The sequence below is a fragment of the Grampus griseus genome (assembly GCF_964374135.1).
Source record: "Grampus griseus genome assembly, chromosome: 5".
NCBI lineage: Eukaryota > Metazoa > Chordata > Mammalia > Artiodactyla > Delphinidae > Grampus > Grampus griseus.
In genome coordinates, this window is record NC_138998.1 from 18,938,528 (window position 1) to 18,956,959 (window position 18,432).

Sequence of the window (18,432 nt, forward strand, 5' to 3'; positions counted from 1 at the left end):
TCTCTCCGGGCTGACGGCTCGCTCATTCATTCATTCAATCATTCAGCCAAAAAAATACAGCCACTTACCTGCATCTGTGCCCACACAACCACCCTAGCTCTTATCTGAAGCCAAGCTCTCCACTTGTGCACTAGGACGCATCCCCTTTCACCTGGTCGAGGACGTCACTCAGCAAGTTTCCCTCCAGATTTCTGCATTATTAGTGCTCTCTCCCTCCCTCCTTGATCATTCCCATCAATACAACAAACATGCTGTAACTTCTCCCATCTTTAAAAAACCACCCCCATCCCACCCCCTCTCTCTTGATCCTACCCCCCCATCCAGCTACCAACCCACTTCCCTTCTCCCTTTTTTTTTTGTAGTACACGGGCCTCTCACTGTTGTGGCCTCTCCCGTTGCGGAGCACAGGCTCCGGGCACGCAGGCTCAGCGGCCATGGCTCACAGGCCTAGCCGCTCCGCGGCATGTGGGATCCTCCCAGACCGGGGCACGAACCCGTGTCCCTTGCATCGGCAGGTAGACGCTCAACCACTGCGCCACCAGGGAAGCCCCCTTCTCCCTTTTAAAGAAGATGCTTCAGAAGAGTTCCGATTCTCCATTCTCTTGGACCTGCTGCAATCAGGCTTTGTCCTCCACCACTCCACCAGGAATGCCCCTGCCCAAGTCACTGGTGACCTCCACATCCTAGGTCCAGGGCCACCTTTCAGCTGTCCTCTTACCTGACCTATCCCAGCATCTGACACAGAGGGATCGCTTCCCCTTCCTGAAACGTTTTCTTGCTTGGCTTGTGCAACACCTCACTTTGCTGGGTTTCCTCCTGCCTTGCTGTTCTCGGGCTCTTGTTCCTGGTTGCTTCACATTTTCCTGTCCCAGGGCTCAGTCTCCAGGACTCTTTTCTATCATAACCACTCTCTTGGTTATATCATCTTGTCTCCGGCTATAAATATCACTTATATGCTGACACTTCCATAGCTATGTCTCACCCAGTCTCTCTCCTGAACTCCCAACTCCTGTAGCTACTTACCTCTTCCACGTTTTCACCAGGATGTTTAATACGCACCTCAAACTTAATACACCTGATACATCTCTGGTCAGTCCCTGCCCCTGCAAACCTGCTTTGCTCACAATCTTCCTCATCTCAGGAAACGGCGGCTCCTTTATTCCACCTGCTTAGGTCCCATACTTGTAACAATCATCTTTGACATTCTTCTCCCACATCCCACCAAAGGTCTGATTTTTCAAAAGAGCTTGGAAATCTGCATTTCATGTGAAATTGCCTCATTTTTAAGCATTAACAACTGAGAAAAGAAAGAAAGAAAATTATATGCAAGGAAAACAAAATATATCTGTGGGACAAATAGAGTCTGCGGCCCACCAGCTTGAGACCTCTGAGGAGGGTGCGTCTTCCACTCCATTCCCACCTTTTTCCCCTCCCACGAGCTCCCTCTCCTGCTGAGACGGCATTTCTCGAGCCGACTCCTGCCCATGAGATGTCACTCCTCGTGCCCTCTGTGCCTATTGTCAGACCAGCCCCTGAAGGCTGGGATGGCTCTGACGTGGAAGCTTTCCCCTTCGGGATGAAGACCCAGGTCGGGCAGCAGAATAGGCAGCATCAGTAAGATGTGAGGACAGACGATCTGATACGTGCTTAGAAGTGAAGTCAGAATGAACCGACGGCCATGCTGAGAAATGGGGCGCCTGGGGCCTGACAAGCATCACTAACACCCAGGAAGGAGAAAGAAGACATCCATGAAACCACAGACTCGATTCTTCAACACTCAAACCACGATGGGACGCAATCAACCTGCATTTGCCAGGTTGATGAGACTACAACGTCCTCGTTCATCTTTGTGGTCCTCAGTGAGCAGAATGTGAGGCATCCTCTACAGGCTTCAGGTGGAAGGAACAGTGACTGGACCAACAAATGGCTGAAAAACTAAAAGCTACACAGACTACAACTCCTCAGGGCTTTAGGTGAAGACGTAGGCGCGTGAAAAGATATGAACACAGAAAATGTGTGGCTTCAATGACAATAGTCCCAAAGAGAGATAAGCCAACGGTGTCTCAGGGACCAAGGAAAAGCAATCAAATCAGAAATACACAAGAACAGCAGAAGTGAGGACACGAAAGGTTCCATTTTGCTGTTGGAAAATACTGATTTTAAAGAGGTTTGATAAGGTCTAGTGAATAAGCCACCTTCCTGGGAAAGAAATAATAGACATGAATATCCTCAGAAACGTTTAAAGCAGTAAACAAATGGAAAAAATATAGTTTGGGTTTCTAGATCTAGTTTCTGAGATTCTACCAAGCCAGGTCTCAGATCATATTTAAACTCAAGTAAAAGAGTAAGTTAAGGGGCTTCCCTGGTGGCGCAGTGGTTGACAGTCCGCCTGCCGATGCAGGGGACGCGGGTTCGTGCCCCGGTCCGGGAAGATCCCACATGCTGCGGAGCGGCTGGGCCCGTGAGCCATGGCTGCTGAGCCTGCGCGTCCGGAGCCTGTGCTCCGCAACGGGAGAGGCCACAACAGTGAGAGGCCCGCGTACCACAAAAAAAATAAATAAATAAAAAAAATTAAAAAGTAAGTTAAAATATTTATTTGGAAATTATTTGGTAAATCAAGCTTTGTAGTCAATCAATTTGACCAATTAATTTGTATGGCTGTTTGACGCAATACCAGAGAATTCTTTACCTTTGCTTTAGGCCCATTTATATAGCATGATATGACATAAACAGCTTTTTATGTGGATTTAACAGAAAGTAAAAACGGAACTAAATGGCTGATTTTAGAAAGACTAATGAGATTCTGCCTAACATCATGCACAAGCCAAATTCTATGCTACATGGATAAAACAGGCCCTCCAGATGGAGAAAACATAAAGAAATGAATATTAACTAAGAAGCTGCTATTTCCCAAACATTATGCTAGGCGCTTTCCGAAATATGACTTCATTAAGAAATGCAGTTATGAGCTTGTTTCTCAATGCATATATTACAAATTAACTGAAAAGTCACTAAGCCAAGCATTTTAGTTCTCAAATTAGGCTGTGTTAAACAGGATCTTCTATGACAGAAAATATTACTAATTTTGTTTTTCAGAAGCTATGTTTGAGTATCCACTCAAAGTGCTAAAAGTAATAAGTGTGTTTTCCTTCGTGTTTTGTTCTGTCCAAGTGGTACGTAGAGAAAGGCTTTAGATATGCTACATCCGCAGCTCCAATTCATGCTAAATTCGATTCCTGTCAAGCCATCCTTTAGCAGAAACTTCAGGTAACAGCAAGAGGCTACGCCGGTCTAAGGTATCCAAGGAGCTAAGATTCTGGGGCATCTAAATACTGTCCTGGTGATCTCATGGCACGTGGCTGCTAAAAGCTGGTGGGGCAAATTCTCGACTCCGTCCGCGAAGCCTCTAAACCACTCCTTGGTCTTGTTCTACCTGCCACCACCTGTGCTATCCTGGGGAAGGCCAGGACACCACAGAGCCACTCGGTCCTGGAGGCCACCAAGGTTACCCTGAGCATCACAGTGGGACTGTGAATTCACGCTGAGGTCCCAGCAGTGCACAGGGCTCTTGGTTAGGTAGCCATGGCAGCCCAAATGTCCATGACCGTCTACTTCAGCTTAAAATTTTTGGTGAACTTGAATTTTATGTTAACTTGAAACAAAAAAGAAACGTAACTGTCTGCCTTTTCAGCCCTTCCCAATTGTATGAGAAATGTAAGGAAAAATGTCTCTGGAGACAGATATCTGCAAGAAAAACAAAAGGATTCTTTGGCAAAGGGAAGGGAAAATGAGTTCTGTGATCTCGTTTCCGCATTCCTAAACAGGCAGCAGTGGGTTGAGGCCAAGGCATCGCTTTGAGAAGCTTCATCCCCAAACTGTAAGAGCTGACACCCCCCAGGGCGAGCTGCACAGAGGCAGCGTTAACTCCCGTCAGGCCACACACCAGCAGACGTGTAGCTAATGCTGGAGCTGCTCCTAACCTCCCAGTGCGTCATCCACGCCACGGTTATATGGCAGTACACCAAGCAGATTTCCAAAATTCGCCCTCACTTCCTGAGCCAGGAAGAAGAAACCGTCCTAACCATTTTGCTGGGAAATTCACTTAGAGGATACAGAAACAACTGGGTTCCTGAGAGAGGGGGCCGAGGTTCCAGCAAATAAGTCTATCTTGCCCCCAAATAACTTAACTCTGCTCCACCTGCTTCTTGTTCTTTGTCAAAAGAAAATAAATGCAAGCAGGGTCTGTGCAAACCAGGCTATCACTAAAGGGACAGTATGTTCCACTTTGGTAGTAAGGTGAACGTCAGAGGGAGTCCCAAGGAACCATAGGGGAAATGGGGCCACGTTACATGAAAAACACGAATCTTTAAACTCTATGTCCACGCCGTTTGGGAGCTGAGCCCAACGGGGGGGTGTCAGATTCACGTCTCCCCAGCATAGTTGTCTCAGCACACAGGCTCACCGGGCAGACTTGAGTGGCATGAGGGGTAGAAATGCTCACACCACTAATGAGTCTATCTCCTCTGCACGCTCACCATTTTGCTGACTCAGCTGAATCTAGTCAATTAAATTAAGCGACTGCCCTCTTATAGACTAATTCAGTTCTAGAAGGTCAAGCTACCACGGTCTGCAGGCAGGCTGTTCAAACTGGCAGGGTTAGTTACGAGGCAATAAGGATCATAAAGAATTTCACGCCCAGAGAGACTATTATACTTAGTGAAGTAAATCAGACAGAGAAAAACAAATACTCTATGTTATCACTCATATGTGGACTCTAAAAAAATAATACAAATGAATCTATATCCAAAAGAGAAACAGACCCACAGACACAGAAAACAAACTCATGGCTACCAAAGGGGAAAGGGGAGGTGGAGGGACAAATAGGAATTTAGGATTAACAGATACAAACTACTACACATCAAAAAGATTAGCAACAAGGATATACTGTACAGCACAGGGGATCATACTATCTTGTAATAACCTACATTGGAATACAATCTGCAAAAAAAGTAACTGAATCACTCTGCTGTACATCTGAAACTGAAAAAAAAAAGAAAAAAAGAGTCAGGCCACACTTCCAAGCAAGACAGGCTTGTACTTTAGAAGGCCGAGGACCAGAGGAGAAAATAATGCTTCTCCTATATTCCATCCCATGATAGTGAATCCCGTTCTGTTTGCTTTACACAGACCACAGCTGGTATGTTTGAGAGTCTGCCTGTTTTGTGTTGGAAAGGGAAGAGAATCAAGAGTCTGTAACATGTCAGAGACATATGCCAAGACAACAGGGAGGGAGGAGAGAACACAAGATACTTGTCCTCTTTATCCGGGGGACGTTGACAGAGTCTACCCACAAAAGAACTGAAAAAGAAACATTTCTGCCACAGAAAGCCAGGCATGCTCGTTAACGGTGGGGCAAGGCTTCTAGAGGGGACTTTGGATAATGAAATAGGAGGAGTGAGAGGCCCTTTGCTTTCTGCTCACTCAGCCGTGTGCCCATGCGGGATGGAGATCAGAGAGCCCAGCCCCACTCAGCGAAGAGCGTCGCTGCTCACGGCTGTGTCTCAGGATCCATCTGACAGCTTGGCCTCCGCTCACGAAACCTGAATCATCTTCTTGGTTCCACACAAATGAGTCAAAGGCTAAAGGACAGGGCCCAGGCCCTCACCGTGAGACAAGCGCTGTTACTAGGCTCTATCAGTTGCTGAATTAGAAATGCACCAGGAACGGTGCAAAATAAGCATGCTGCCCAAAACATACGTCCACCGAGCATTTTGTGTGTATGAACTCACTCCACCCTGACAGCCCAACGAGGAAGGGACTATTTCCCGCCTCATTCTGCACGCCAGCAGACCTGAGGCCCAGAACCTAAGCCACACGGTAGGGAAATGGCAGGGTGAGGACGCGTGTCCTGCCTCTCTGGCTGAGGGCTCACTCGTATTGCTAGACCACCTTCCGAACAGAGAGGACCCGTCACTTGCTACCTACTAAGGGTAGGCCAGGCTCTCTTTTTACCTCTTCACATGAATGCCTCACAATCACCTCTGGAGGACACTGAGGCAGAGGGCTGAGCAGCAAAGCCCAAGGTCCACTACACTGCAAGTTCAGGAACTAGTGAGCACCCAGGAAGTGGCTTCTCCAGGATGTCAAGTGAGGCAGTCCAGCTCCACAGGCCCTGCTACTGACCTTGACACCACACGGCTGCTAGCATCTTGTGTCACCTGCACCACAACCACGGAGGGAGCTGTTCACACCCTCCTCTGACAGAGCTGAGGCTCAGCAGGTGGTATGAGGCAGAGGCTGAGTTTGTCAGCAGTCAGTGTTCTTTTTTTTTTTTGTGGTACGCGGGCCTCTCACTGTCGTGGCCTCTCCCGTTGCGGAGCACAGGCTCTGGACGCGCAGGCTCAGCGGCCATGGCTCACGGGCGCAGCCGCTCCGCGGCATGTGGGATCTTCCCAGACTGGGGCATGAACCCATGTCCCCTGCATTGGCAGGCGGACTCTCAACCACTGCGCCACCAGGGAAGCCCCCAGTCAGTGTTCTTGATCACGACACACAGATGATTCATCAGAGGGCCAGGCCCCCCAGGAACCGAGTGGAACCTTTTCCCACGGGCAGCTAAGTGCCCTCTGGGTTACTCCGAACATAAAGTGATGAATAACATCAAGGCCTCCTCCCATTACAGCCAAGTTTCTTCCAAGAAAAAAAGACTTCCCCCAAAGCATTCACCTGTTATTGCCCAAAGAATGACAAGGCACCCCCAAAATCTTAAACCCCACCCCCTTGCCCTCACCAGCCCCCAAGACAGTTAAACCCTTTGCACTTACGCTTTAAATGCTGGGAGGTAGGAGTATATAGAAACGCTGCTTAGGTTATAAATAAATGGCAGGTGTTTTCTGATATCTGCTGTTGCCCAGCTGCCAAAAAACGTGTTCAGTAAACCCTGGTCCCCACCTGGAAGAAAAAAATGCATTACAGTCACATACTTCAAGGACGGGTCAACAATTTTATAGGAATACATAACTGGACCTTTACAAACAGGTACTAATTCCTTTTTTTTTTTTTTTTTTTTTGGCCACACCGCACAGCTTGTGGGATTTTAGTTCCCTGACCAGGGGCTGAACTGGGCCCTCAGCAGTGAGAACACGGACTCCTAACCACTGGACTGCCAGAGAATTCCCACTAATTCTATTTTTAAAATAATAAATTCCGTGTTAGACCTCCTAAGGATATTTTAGCAGGTGGCCATTTCCCTAAGTTAATTCACTAACTGAACAAATATTGGTTGAGCAGCTACTATGTGCCAGACACTGCACCAGGCGCCGGACAGTCAACCGTGAACAGCGACACGGTCATCATGTCTATGACTGTCTGGGTGGAGTGGGGGTGGGAGGCACTGCTATCAGCGAATCAAGAGTCAACAACACCATCGCACACGGGGATGAGGGCAGTGAAGGAGAGTACCGGCTGCTACGAGGCACGTGCAAGTGGCCTGAGGCCAGGTCTAATGGGCCGGGAAGGCTTCCACAAGGAAGCTGTATTTCGGCCGAGATCTGAGGGGGACACAGGAGGGCTTGACAAATGCAGGTGGAGAGAAGGAGGGCCGACGGTGCTCCAGGCAGAACACACAGCACCACAGACCTGAGGTGGGCAGGACATGCAGCTACAGAAGGAAGACCTGGAAGGCGGCCTGGGTGAGTGGACTGCAGAGCAGGGCGGGGGTCGCCTGGCACCAGGCGAGTCTCTGAGAGGCAGGCACCGACTAGACCACACTGGGCTCGGATTTTAGACTTCATCCCCAGTTAAAGATTTTAGACTTTATGTTAAGAGCAATGGGACAGAAAAAGAAGTCAAAAGCAAAAGAGGGCCAACTGGGATAACTCAGTTTGGGATAAACTCGAACTGTTTCTGGAGCCCCCAGCGTCGACGGAAGGCTGACGGACGGCAGGCCACGTCACCCCAGCACACCCTCCTGCTGCCGACCACGCCTCCGGGCAGGTGGAGGTCAGTCCTCACTGGGCCAGGGTCAGGGTCGGCCACTAGCACACTGCACAGTGCTTGCTCAGACCTGGGGGAAAGTGAGGGCCACGGCCATGCATTCAAAAGAATTAAAAACAATAAAAACCAAAACAGCTAAGTATCTGACCTAAATCATAACTATACAAGTAACCAAACAGTCACCAAGCCATCTGAAAACACATTCCCCCACGTAGCCCACGTGCTTCCCGTCTTAGGCTTACGAGATTTCAGGAAACACGCCCAGAACCAGTCTCCTGTGCAGCGGAACAACAGCTCGGGATTGTGGGTGTGTGTATGTGTGTGTACATGTGTGTAGGGGGGCGGGTGACAGGCAAGGAGAACCCTGCTCTTTCAAAGTATGAGGCTGGTATACTGCACAGTTACTTCCCTCCTTGGTCTGCTCTGCCCTGAGACCTAGTTTCCTTTCTAAACATACAGCAGGTCCAACTGGCTGTCATTATTATTTGGTTTTTCTTGGTTTTGAAAGAGACTTTAAAAATCTGGAGAGGTATTTAGTGTTTGGAACTAAGCAGTAAGATTGGGGCATTAGGTTTAAAGTCCAAATGTACCTTACCTATCCTCTGTGTAGCCCATCCTTTCCAAATACCCTCGATCAACTCTATGGATCAAAGGCATTCACTGAACAAATGTCCATGGGGTGACCCTTCTGTATGAGGAGGCTCTGACAGGTCCACATTCCTCAAGGGACAAATAGCTCAACAGAGGATCAAGGTTTCACCCTTGAAAATTCTGAAGGACAATAAGGATGGCATCAGGATATGCTTTACTTGTTCAGCTACACAGAAGATTTTAGCTACACAGACAAATTAACGTATTTTGAGACATAAAATTTTAAGCCAAAACACGATACCACTCATCAGAGGCTGACTTTGGATCCTATGAAGTCCCCCAGATGTGGGCACAGACACTGATGGCTGAGGTACAGAAGCCTAAAGCCTTACTATAACAATTTCCTTTTATACATAAACATCAAAATAATGGTTGCGGTACTCTTCATAGCAGCTTTATAGGTAATATTGCAAAATTGGAAAGAGCCGAAGCGTCCCTCCACAGGTTTATGAGTGTGACACCTCCGTACAACTGAATATTACTCAGCAATAAGGAGGCACAGATCATCGATACCGCAGCAACTTACACGGATCTCAAGAGAATTACGCTGAGTGAAAAACTCCCTTCCTGCAAGCTTACATACTGTTATGATCCCATCTGTACAACATCCTTCACATGACCATATTATGAAGACAGAGAACAGATCTGTGGTTGCCAGCAGTGAGGGAGGGGGAGAGGGAGAGTAGAGGCCACGGCTACAAAAGGGTAGCAAGAGGGACCCCTGTGACGGAACAGTTCTGTACCTTGATGGTGGTGGTGGTCACACCAATCTACACATGTGAAAAAATTGCATGGAAAACATATACACACACACAGACACCAATGAATACATGTAAAATTGGTGAAGTCTGAATACGATTGGTGGGCTGTATCAATGTGTCAATTCCTGTTGTGGAATTACAGTTATACAAGATGTTACCACTGGGGGAAACTGGGGGAAGGGTATATGGGGTCTCTCTATACTGTTTTTTACAACTGCATTGTAAATCTACAATTCTCTCAAAATAAAAAGTTTCTGTAAAAGTCTGAGGATTAATGTAGCTAAAATGCAAAATACCATCAAGAACTGTTAGTCATTAGATTCTAGATTCCACAGGGACAGAGATTATGGCTCTTTTTGCTTACCACTGTAATTCTAGCAGGTAGCAGAATGCCTTACAAATGGGTAAGTTATTTGTAGAATGAATGCAAGAACCGTGAAGATGTTTGTTAACAGCAGAAAAGTTGAAAACTTTAATATTCCACCACAGAGGAATGGTTAGTACACTGTGATACTCATCACTCCCTGAATATTATTCAGCCATTAAAACCAGTGGTTTTAAAGACCATGAGTCCACTGCATAATATACAGATATACAATGACATATAACATGATTGTAACTAAGAACATAAACATTCCTACTAGAAGAAAATAACAGTAATTGTGTGAGGGGACTGGTGATAACAGATGTTCCCTCCCCCTGACTTTTCCTTAATATTGTTATGTTATTTTTGTAATTCTAAAATATTAATAATACAATTGGGGCAAGAATGAGAATTGTGCCAAGACCGTTTCTTTCCAAACATTTGCACTTATTTATTTTCATTATGAAATATATTATCAAAAGAAAAATGTAAGTGTAGGTTACAAAGCATACTAATAATAACACTACACATCCCCAATAGCCAACTAAAAAACTCAAACATTACCAATACTGGTTAAATTCTCTGTGCGGGCTCCCTAATCCCATCTCAGAGCCCCCCACCCCAGAAGTAACTACTTATCATGAATTTTGTTTGTAATTATCTTGATTTCCTTTATCACATGTGTGTATCTCCAGACAATATATGTATTTCCACTTGTTTTTGAACTTTGTAAAACTGGGCATCATATATGTATTTTTTTCTACTACTTGTTTTTTCCTGCCACATTTTAAAGACCTTTTGAAAATGAAGCATTTCCACTTAAAATGACCACCGACCTCATGTAATGCAGTGAAGAAATCTAATTCCATGACGTTGGAATAGTAGTTGTAAAGCAGAACTTCCCAGTCTGACAGGGTGAGCCTGAGAAACAGGAGTCAGAGCTGTTGATCCCTCAGAGCCCCTGGCTGGCCAGCCTGTTCCCTTTGACCCTCGGGTACCCTACAAATACCATCAGTCCCTCGGCCGTGTGCCACGGCAGGGCTGAGTGGCACTGGTAGGACAGGAAACAAGCAAGAAGTGGAAGAGGCAGGGCAGGAGACGTGTGCATCCACGGTACACGTTCCACTGGCAAACCCTTCAACACTCAACAAGGACCCTGCCTCTACAGGGCACAGAACATACAGACCATGAAACTTCCGTGGCCACTGACCTCATCATTATGTGACTACGAAGGGTCACCATTTAGCCAAAAATTGTGGATTAAAAATAGAATTAAACACCACCTAGAAGTCTGTGGCTTCTTAAATAATGTTTAAATTCAGCATTCTAACCATCTTTTTCCAAATACACAAGTCTACATCTCAAAGTCAGGCAAAACAACCTTTTCGTTTCACTAAAAACAATCTGTGTGGTGTTATCAATATCCTCTCTTTAAAAGTCCCTGAATTAGAGCACAATTTAAAGCAGAATGCAAATCTAAGCACATCTGTGCTACAACACATACAAGGATGTCATGAAGGCTGCTGCGTTTTCACTACGAAAACCCCAGGACTTTTGCCCAGTACATTCTGGTCAGGCTTCCAGAGGCAGCTTTATTTATTGTGACAGGTTAAGACACTTTTAATCTCAATCAGCTCAGAAGCAACAAGCATGACAGCAGACATGCCAGCAGCTGTGATCCAGCAGGCAAGGGTGTGGCAACACAGGTGAGAGACAGATAGGAAATGGAACAAGAGACACACGGCACCTGTTTTGCAACCAAAAGCTAATATCAGATTCCATATCTTCCTTCCCCCAGGCTGGCCAAGAGCCAGTAATAACCTTACAACCACCCGGTATTTTCCAGGTCTTTTGACCAGAGTCATGAACTTGGTAAACATGGACATATCACAGTATTTATCAGAAACGGTGGCCATTATTTTATGAGACAGAAATGGAGTTGAGTGCTGTTTTTTAAATTTGTGCACTTGTTCAATGCTTATGTAGTCTGTGTGCTTTTCCACAGTTTGTTGGCAGCTGGCTTGCCTACTGTGGATAGCAGGGAGGGTGGGTCAACTTTGGTTTAAACATGAACCCTAGTTTCTCAGCCCCAAGGAAATGGTCCCCTCAAAGTAAAGTTTAGGATCCAGGAGCAGGGGAATCACCTGGGAGCCTGCTAGAAATGCAGAATGGTAAGCCCCACCCCAGACCTACAGAATCGGAATCCGCATTTGAATCTCCAGGTGATGTGTTTGCATATTAAACTCTGAGTAGCACTGGTCTAGAGTCTTTTAGAGAATGACTCCTTTTTTATTTGATTATATCAGAGAATATAACTCTCAGAAATGTCATTTATACAGAAAATGTCTGAGGATATAGAAATTAGGTGTAGGCATGATAGGATGATGAATAAGACAGGTTCCAGCTCTCAAATGGTTCTCAATCTAATCAGGGGGTAGAGGAACATAAACCAAGCAAAAGTAATTTAAAGCAAAATGTGCTTAATACTATAAGAGAGGTATAGACAAGCGCCGAAATGAAAATGTGACTCACACCTTAACACTGACTTCCTATAATATGCTGGGCAAGTATCATCACTGCGGCCTCCAGACAGCATGCCAAGTCTACTAAGTTACAGTTCGTGAACGGTCCAGCGCTTGGGGGTACTTCCACGAGGTTTACTAAGGATCATCGGATTAAGCCCAGGTGCCTCATGGGAATCCAGGTACTTGGAGCTCTGGTCTCAGCATCACTGCATCTCACTGGCCTCAATCCATTTAAGCCAAGAACAACTGATTTATTTTACCATTTCATGTTACAGCTTTTGTTTCTCACCTTTAAAAATATAGATTTTAATAATCAAGCTATTAAATAATAATATAGATGCAAGGGAACACTTATTTGTGGTTTAAATTTCACTTTCTCAGTTTAAGGCAGGTCCTCCTCGTCTAGAGTCTCTTAGCGCTCTGCATTTTTCAGAATCATGGTGACATAATTAATTGTACGGTCTCATAAAATATGTACAAGCTTTATAGAGGCAGGGATACAATCTGTATTATTTACCAGTCTATTCCTAGCCCTTAAACTTAGTATCTTCACCAGATTAGGAGCTCAAATGATTTTTTTAAATACTACAGGAATGGATTATAGAAATAAAGACAAGAGTAATCATTTCTAAGAATACTTCCAGACCCACAAAACATTATGAGACTATCAACTGTGCTGCTGATTTAAAAAGACAAAGTAACTCAGAGACAGAGAGAACAAACTAATGGTTGCCACTGGGGAGAGGAAAAGGGAGGGCGGCAAGACAGGGGTAGGGGATTAAGAGGTACAAACTACTATGTATTAAATAAATAAGCTACAAGCATATACTGTACAGCACAGGGAATACAGCCAATATTTTATGATAACTGTAAGTGGAGTATAACCTTTAAAACTTGTGCATCACTATGTTGTACACCTGATACATAATACGGTGAATCGACTATATCTCATTAATAAAATAAAATGCATCCAATAGTTTAACAATTAAAAAAAGACAAAATATTTCTAGACATTCCAGTTTAGCAGGGAGGAACAGCAGCTGTAGAGATAGAAGACATAAGCTTCCGTGTCTTCATTTCTAAAATGAGGAATTTATCAGCTGCTGTCTCTACTTATTCAGGGGAATGAATTTTAAGTAATTAATCTGTAATAAATCCAGTGTAATAGAGATTTTCCTGTATCCCGTATCATTCTCTGATACATTTTCGTGACTGCTGCAGTGTGGGGTAATTGCGAGGGAAGGGACAAAACGACACTCACATAACCCAGCCACAGCATCAACTGTCTGGTCCAGACCTGGCTCTGCCACCAGCTCAGGGATACTGGGCAAGTGGCTGTCCTAACTGTATCAACACTGGGTGCCCAGTAGTAGCTATACAGCAGGCCTTCAATAGATATCTGTTGAATTAATATATTAATAAGTAAATGAATGACTACTTCACAGAACTGTTGAGGAATAAATGAAGAAGTAAAATGACCAGCCTAAGAGCCTATAACACTTTAGTCCTTCCCACCATCTCTATTTCTCACAAGGTTCATGATCTCTTCTGGTTACAAGGCTAGAAAGAAACAGATGGCTAAAAAAAAAAAAAAATACTCAAGGGTACAATGAGATAAAAATAGCTCTTAACATAAAACTTGTCTGTACTCATTTATTTTGCTACTACATGTTATGACTTTTGCTTTTCATCTTTACTTATTCAAGATACTACCCAAACTATCAATTAAACGATAGAAATGCAAGAGAAGAGAGTAATTTTCAAAGCAACTGATAAAATAGTTTAAGGGCCACAAGCAGTCTAGTGTGTGGGCAGCTGGAAAAGCTTACCACGAGCACCTGTCAGAGTGGAACCTATCAAGTCAGGGAACCAGGTGAGACACACCTGAATGTCTGCGCTCATTTGGTTTGAACAAGACAAGTACTATCTGGGAATACCTCTCTCCTTCATTCCTTTTTTGGGCAGATCCAGCTTGAATCCAAACTAATTGCAAAGATTAGGGAAGGTAGCACTGGGGTCAATTTTACACTTTAATAGATAGCACCGCCAAATATTTTCTGTTAAAAATTATTTTAAAACTTTACTGTAGGGCTTCCCTGGTGGTGCAGTGGTTGAGAGTCCGCCTGCCGATGCAGGGGACACGGGTTCGTGCCCCGGTCCGGGAAGATTCCACGTGCCGTGGAGCGGCTGGGCCCATGAGCCACGGCTGCTGAGCCTGCACATCCGGAGCCTGTGCTCCGCAACGGGAGAGGCCACAACAGTGAGAGGCCCGCGTACCGAAAAAAAAAAAAAAAAATCACTTTACTGTACTCTCCTGGTTATTATATTTCCAAGCACAGGAAAAAAATGTTCAGTTTAAGGGTCTCAGTGACCACTTAAATTAGAATATGTAACACACAGTTTTAATGACCTCACAGAGGATCTTAGGTTCTGCTGAAAGAAAACCATAACTAATATTCTATCACCAATTTACTGTCCTATTTTTTTTTGAAAACTCAACTACAGACCAAAATTTCATTATTCCAGAAAAAAAAAGTTTCGAGTATTTAGGTTACACTAATGAATTCCAAGATTTTAAAAAAATGGTTACTTCAAGTTGGAAAATATGAATTCCTCTTTTTTTACTTAGGTTTTTAAAACTAACATATGCAAATGAAATTTAATAGACAGCAATTTTCAAGCACTAAACTCTTCAACTGTACAGGCACCTGTAATTTAGGATACCTTGGAGTCACGGGGCGAAAGGAAATAAATCTCAACTTGCATCCAGATTGATTTCGTCAAATGAGGAATCAAGGGGATCACATGAGTACGTGGAGGCAAGACTGCTGACTAGTACCTACGAAACCTTGACCTCTTGCCTTCTCACTGCTAAATCCTGAAGTTGACCTTATCTTGTCACAGTCTATAAAATGTTAGTGTATGTATTTCCCAATAGCTGTTGTACAACTCTTCAGGAAACATGTAACTTCGGTTATGAAGTAAGTGCCAAGATAGTTTGCAAATATTAACAGTATAGGAAACTTAGACACTTCATTGTGGGAAATTAAATGCCAGCCGTAAGTTAGGTATGAAGTCACTAGTTTGAAATTCTAACACTCTAGATATTGAGGAAGGAAAAAAGAGATGTCAAGGTACCTAGCATGATCTGCCATGTTAGGATTATTCTCTTGGCCAGAGGCGAGGGTGGGGTGTGATTAGAGCGCTGGTGATGAGAAGCCTGACAAGCCACATTCTTTCACGTTAGAAGGGCTGCAGAAGCAGCTGCAGATACTCAGCCATCAGAGGCCGGGTGGCTCGTCAGTGGACACCAGATCCCATCAGTTCTCGATGCATGTATACAGGAGATTAAGCAGGACTCGCAAGACATTCAGACTGAGACAGTCATCTGCGAATAGGTTTTCTTTAGTATCAGTCTAAAAATGCTGGGACTTAAGACCCCCTGTTCAGTAAAACTGGGGGTGGGAGACGGTGGGGAGATACTGTGCATATGAGAAAATGTACGGTAAGGTGAAAGGAAACACCTGAAAGCGCTCATCTCCGTGCCTATGGCATGACATCTACACAAGACAGGGCACTGCATTGAGAGCCTGAAGCAAAGCAAGCAAAGCACCAGAAAAGGATGTAGCTTACAAAGAAATATTTTATTAAGTGTAAGTCCAACAAGTCTTCATGTCACACAGATATGGATTCAACAGGATGGTAAATCCCTTCACAGAGGAGCACGCTCCCATGGTACGCAGCGCGCTTTCTTTGATGAGTAGGTAAAGCTTCTCCGGAACACATCAAGCGAAAAAACATTTCATTTAACAGCCGCTGCTTTATTTTTCAGTTGAATTTAAACACTATATTGAGAATAACCAAAAGTTCCTATCTGCATAGTTGAATTTTCAACTGCTTCAACTAAGCATTTCTACTAACAGAAAAAATTCCAATCCTTAGCCACCAAGGAGCCAGTAAACGGAATACCTTACAGAAGGGCCAGCTGCTGGAAACCCTGCTGCTGAATAACGAATGTGCTAGCGGGCACAGGCTCTCCCAGTTGTTTCAGATTCTGGCTGCAAGAGCAGAAAGTGCTTTCTAGTTAAGCACTTTTCACATGGTCTTGCTTCTTAACAACGAATTCGTCAACTCCTCTAGTACCTCTTGGTTCTAGAACAAGGTACACGATCCAGGTTGGTCTCTGCCAGCTAGTTAATTCGTTTTATACTCTGAAACTGTAACCTGGGTAATTGATCACGGCACACTACTGTTGGGTATTCAAACTCTTATCTTGCAACAATAAAATCGAATCCTCCTTAGGCAATTGCAGCCGTGTGGATTGTAGGCAGCTGGATCTACATTAGAATATGACTCACTTACTGGAGCTGAGAATTTACACGGAATTTCTGGCAGGGTTACACTACTTCCTTTACATTTAACGACAGGAGGTGAAGAAAGCCACACGCTGACGCTTCAGCCACAGTCGGAAGGTTAAGACTTAAGGTTAGTGGACTTCCGCTAAAAATACTCCTATCTCCCTTCTGTGCAAAGGTAACGATTTTCATGCGAGCAGCAGAAATAAGGAATACATGTTTTGAACTAACATATCAATACAGCTTTCATTCCTTATACAAAAGGAAAGTAGGAGCTAAAAAAAAGCCAGGAAAGTGAAGAAGTGACATTGGGCCGTAACCACAGTGATCACTCAACACATTATTTCTTAAGGTTGCTTAAAGTAAGAAGGCGTTTCTTGTCGGACGCTACCATTCATGACGGTTCAGAAACTCCGGCTCACTGCTTTAGGGCATGTAACGACTTGACATAGAGCAGATTTTCTCACTACTGACATCCTGAGCCAGATGATTCTTTGGTGCAGGGGCTGTCCATGCATTGTACGATGTTTAGCAGCAGCCCTGGCCTCCACTCACGAGATGCCAGTAGAGCCCTCTCCACTCACTTGTGACCACCAACAGAGTCTCCAGACAGTGCCAAAAGCCCCCTGGGGGACCAAATTACCCCAGGTTCAGCACTACTGCTGTAGAGTACAAACTAACCAAACAGTGAAGCAAGACTGAGACTTAAATTTCTTTGTTCTTTTCAAGGACATTTCAAAGAGCTGCATATCCCAAATCCTCAAAACACGAAACAGAATTCAATTTCTGGGAACAGCAACAACACAATTTCACATATAACTAAAAATGTTCTAATTTCCAATCTCTTAATTTCAGCAATCGGACAAACGATTAGATGTACTCTTTTAATTCGAAAACTTTAGATTTGAAATTTTGATTTTTAACTTTACAACTAGTTAATGGAAATGAGTCCTCATATCTGTACCCAGGGCTGAACCTTGGGTCAACTGAGGATGGCTGTTCCTGCTAGTTTAGAAAGATCTACTCACTTCAGATCTCATATCTGCTCTTGGAGAGGGAAGGGAAAGGAAAGAAGCCTCTGGCACCTGGTGTCTGGCTCAGGCCTCTGGCCACCCCCATGTTCCTCACCTGGGCGTCTGTCACAACGTCAAGTATCTAATAGTGAGTCACTGCTGAGAGGGCATCTCCTTAGTGCAAATCCTTCTTCGTAGATACAACTGGGTCTCTTCTTGATTCAAAAGATTCTGAACATTAGTTTTTAAAAGAGCTTATTTTGCATGCTAACCATCAGTATTGTCCTGTTGTGTGTGATTTACTGTTGTTGTTAAAAAAAAGTGGCTTAGGGCTTCCCTGGTGGCACAGTGGTTGAGAGTCCGCCTGCCGATGCAGGGGACACGGGTTCGTGCCCCGGTACAGGAGGATCCCACATGCTGTGGAGTGGCTGGGCACGTGAGCCATGGCCGCTTGGCCTGCGCGTCCGGAGCCTGTGCTCCGCAACAGGAGAGGCCACAACAGTGAGAGGCCCGGGTACCACAAAAAAAAAAAAAAAAAAGTGGCTTATTCACAGTTTCAATTTCATTGCTTGTGACTGGTCTGTTCATATTTTCTATTTCTTCCTGGTTCAGTCTTGGAAGGTTATACCTTTCTAAGAATTTGTCCATTTCTTCCAGGTTGTCCATTTTATTGGCATAGAGTTGCTTGTAGTAGTCTCTTAGGATGCTTTGTATTTCTGCTGTGTCCAATGTAATTTCTCCCTTTTCATTTCTAATTTTATTGATTTC

The 18,432-nt window shown here is 44.6% G+C and overlaps 1 protein-coding gene across 1 annotated transcript in view; it reads right to left on the reverse strand.

Moving 5' to 3' along the window:
• The window catches only part of GYG1 (glycogenin 1), a gene marked incomplete at its 5' end in the record, with an annotated part of 38,258 nt that overhangs the window by 10,684 nt on the left and 9,142 nt on the right, over positions 1–18,432 (reverse strand). Inside the window, 1 exon segment of the mRNA XM_082654950.1 lies at positions 6,825–6,951. Coding sequence (XP_082511076.1) covers positions 6,825–6,951 — 127 coding nt within the window.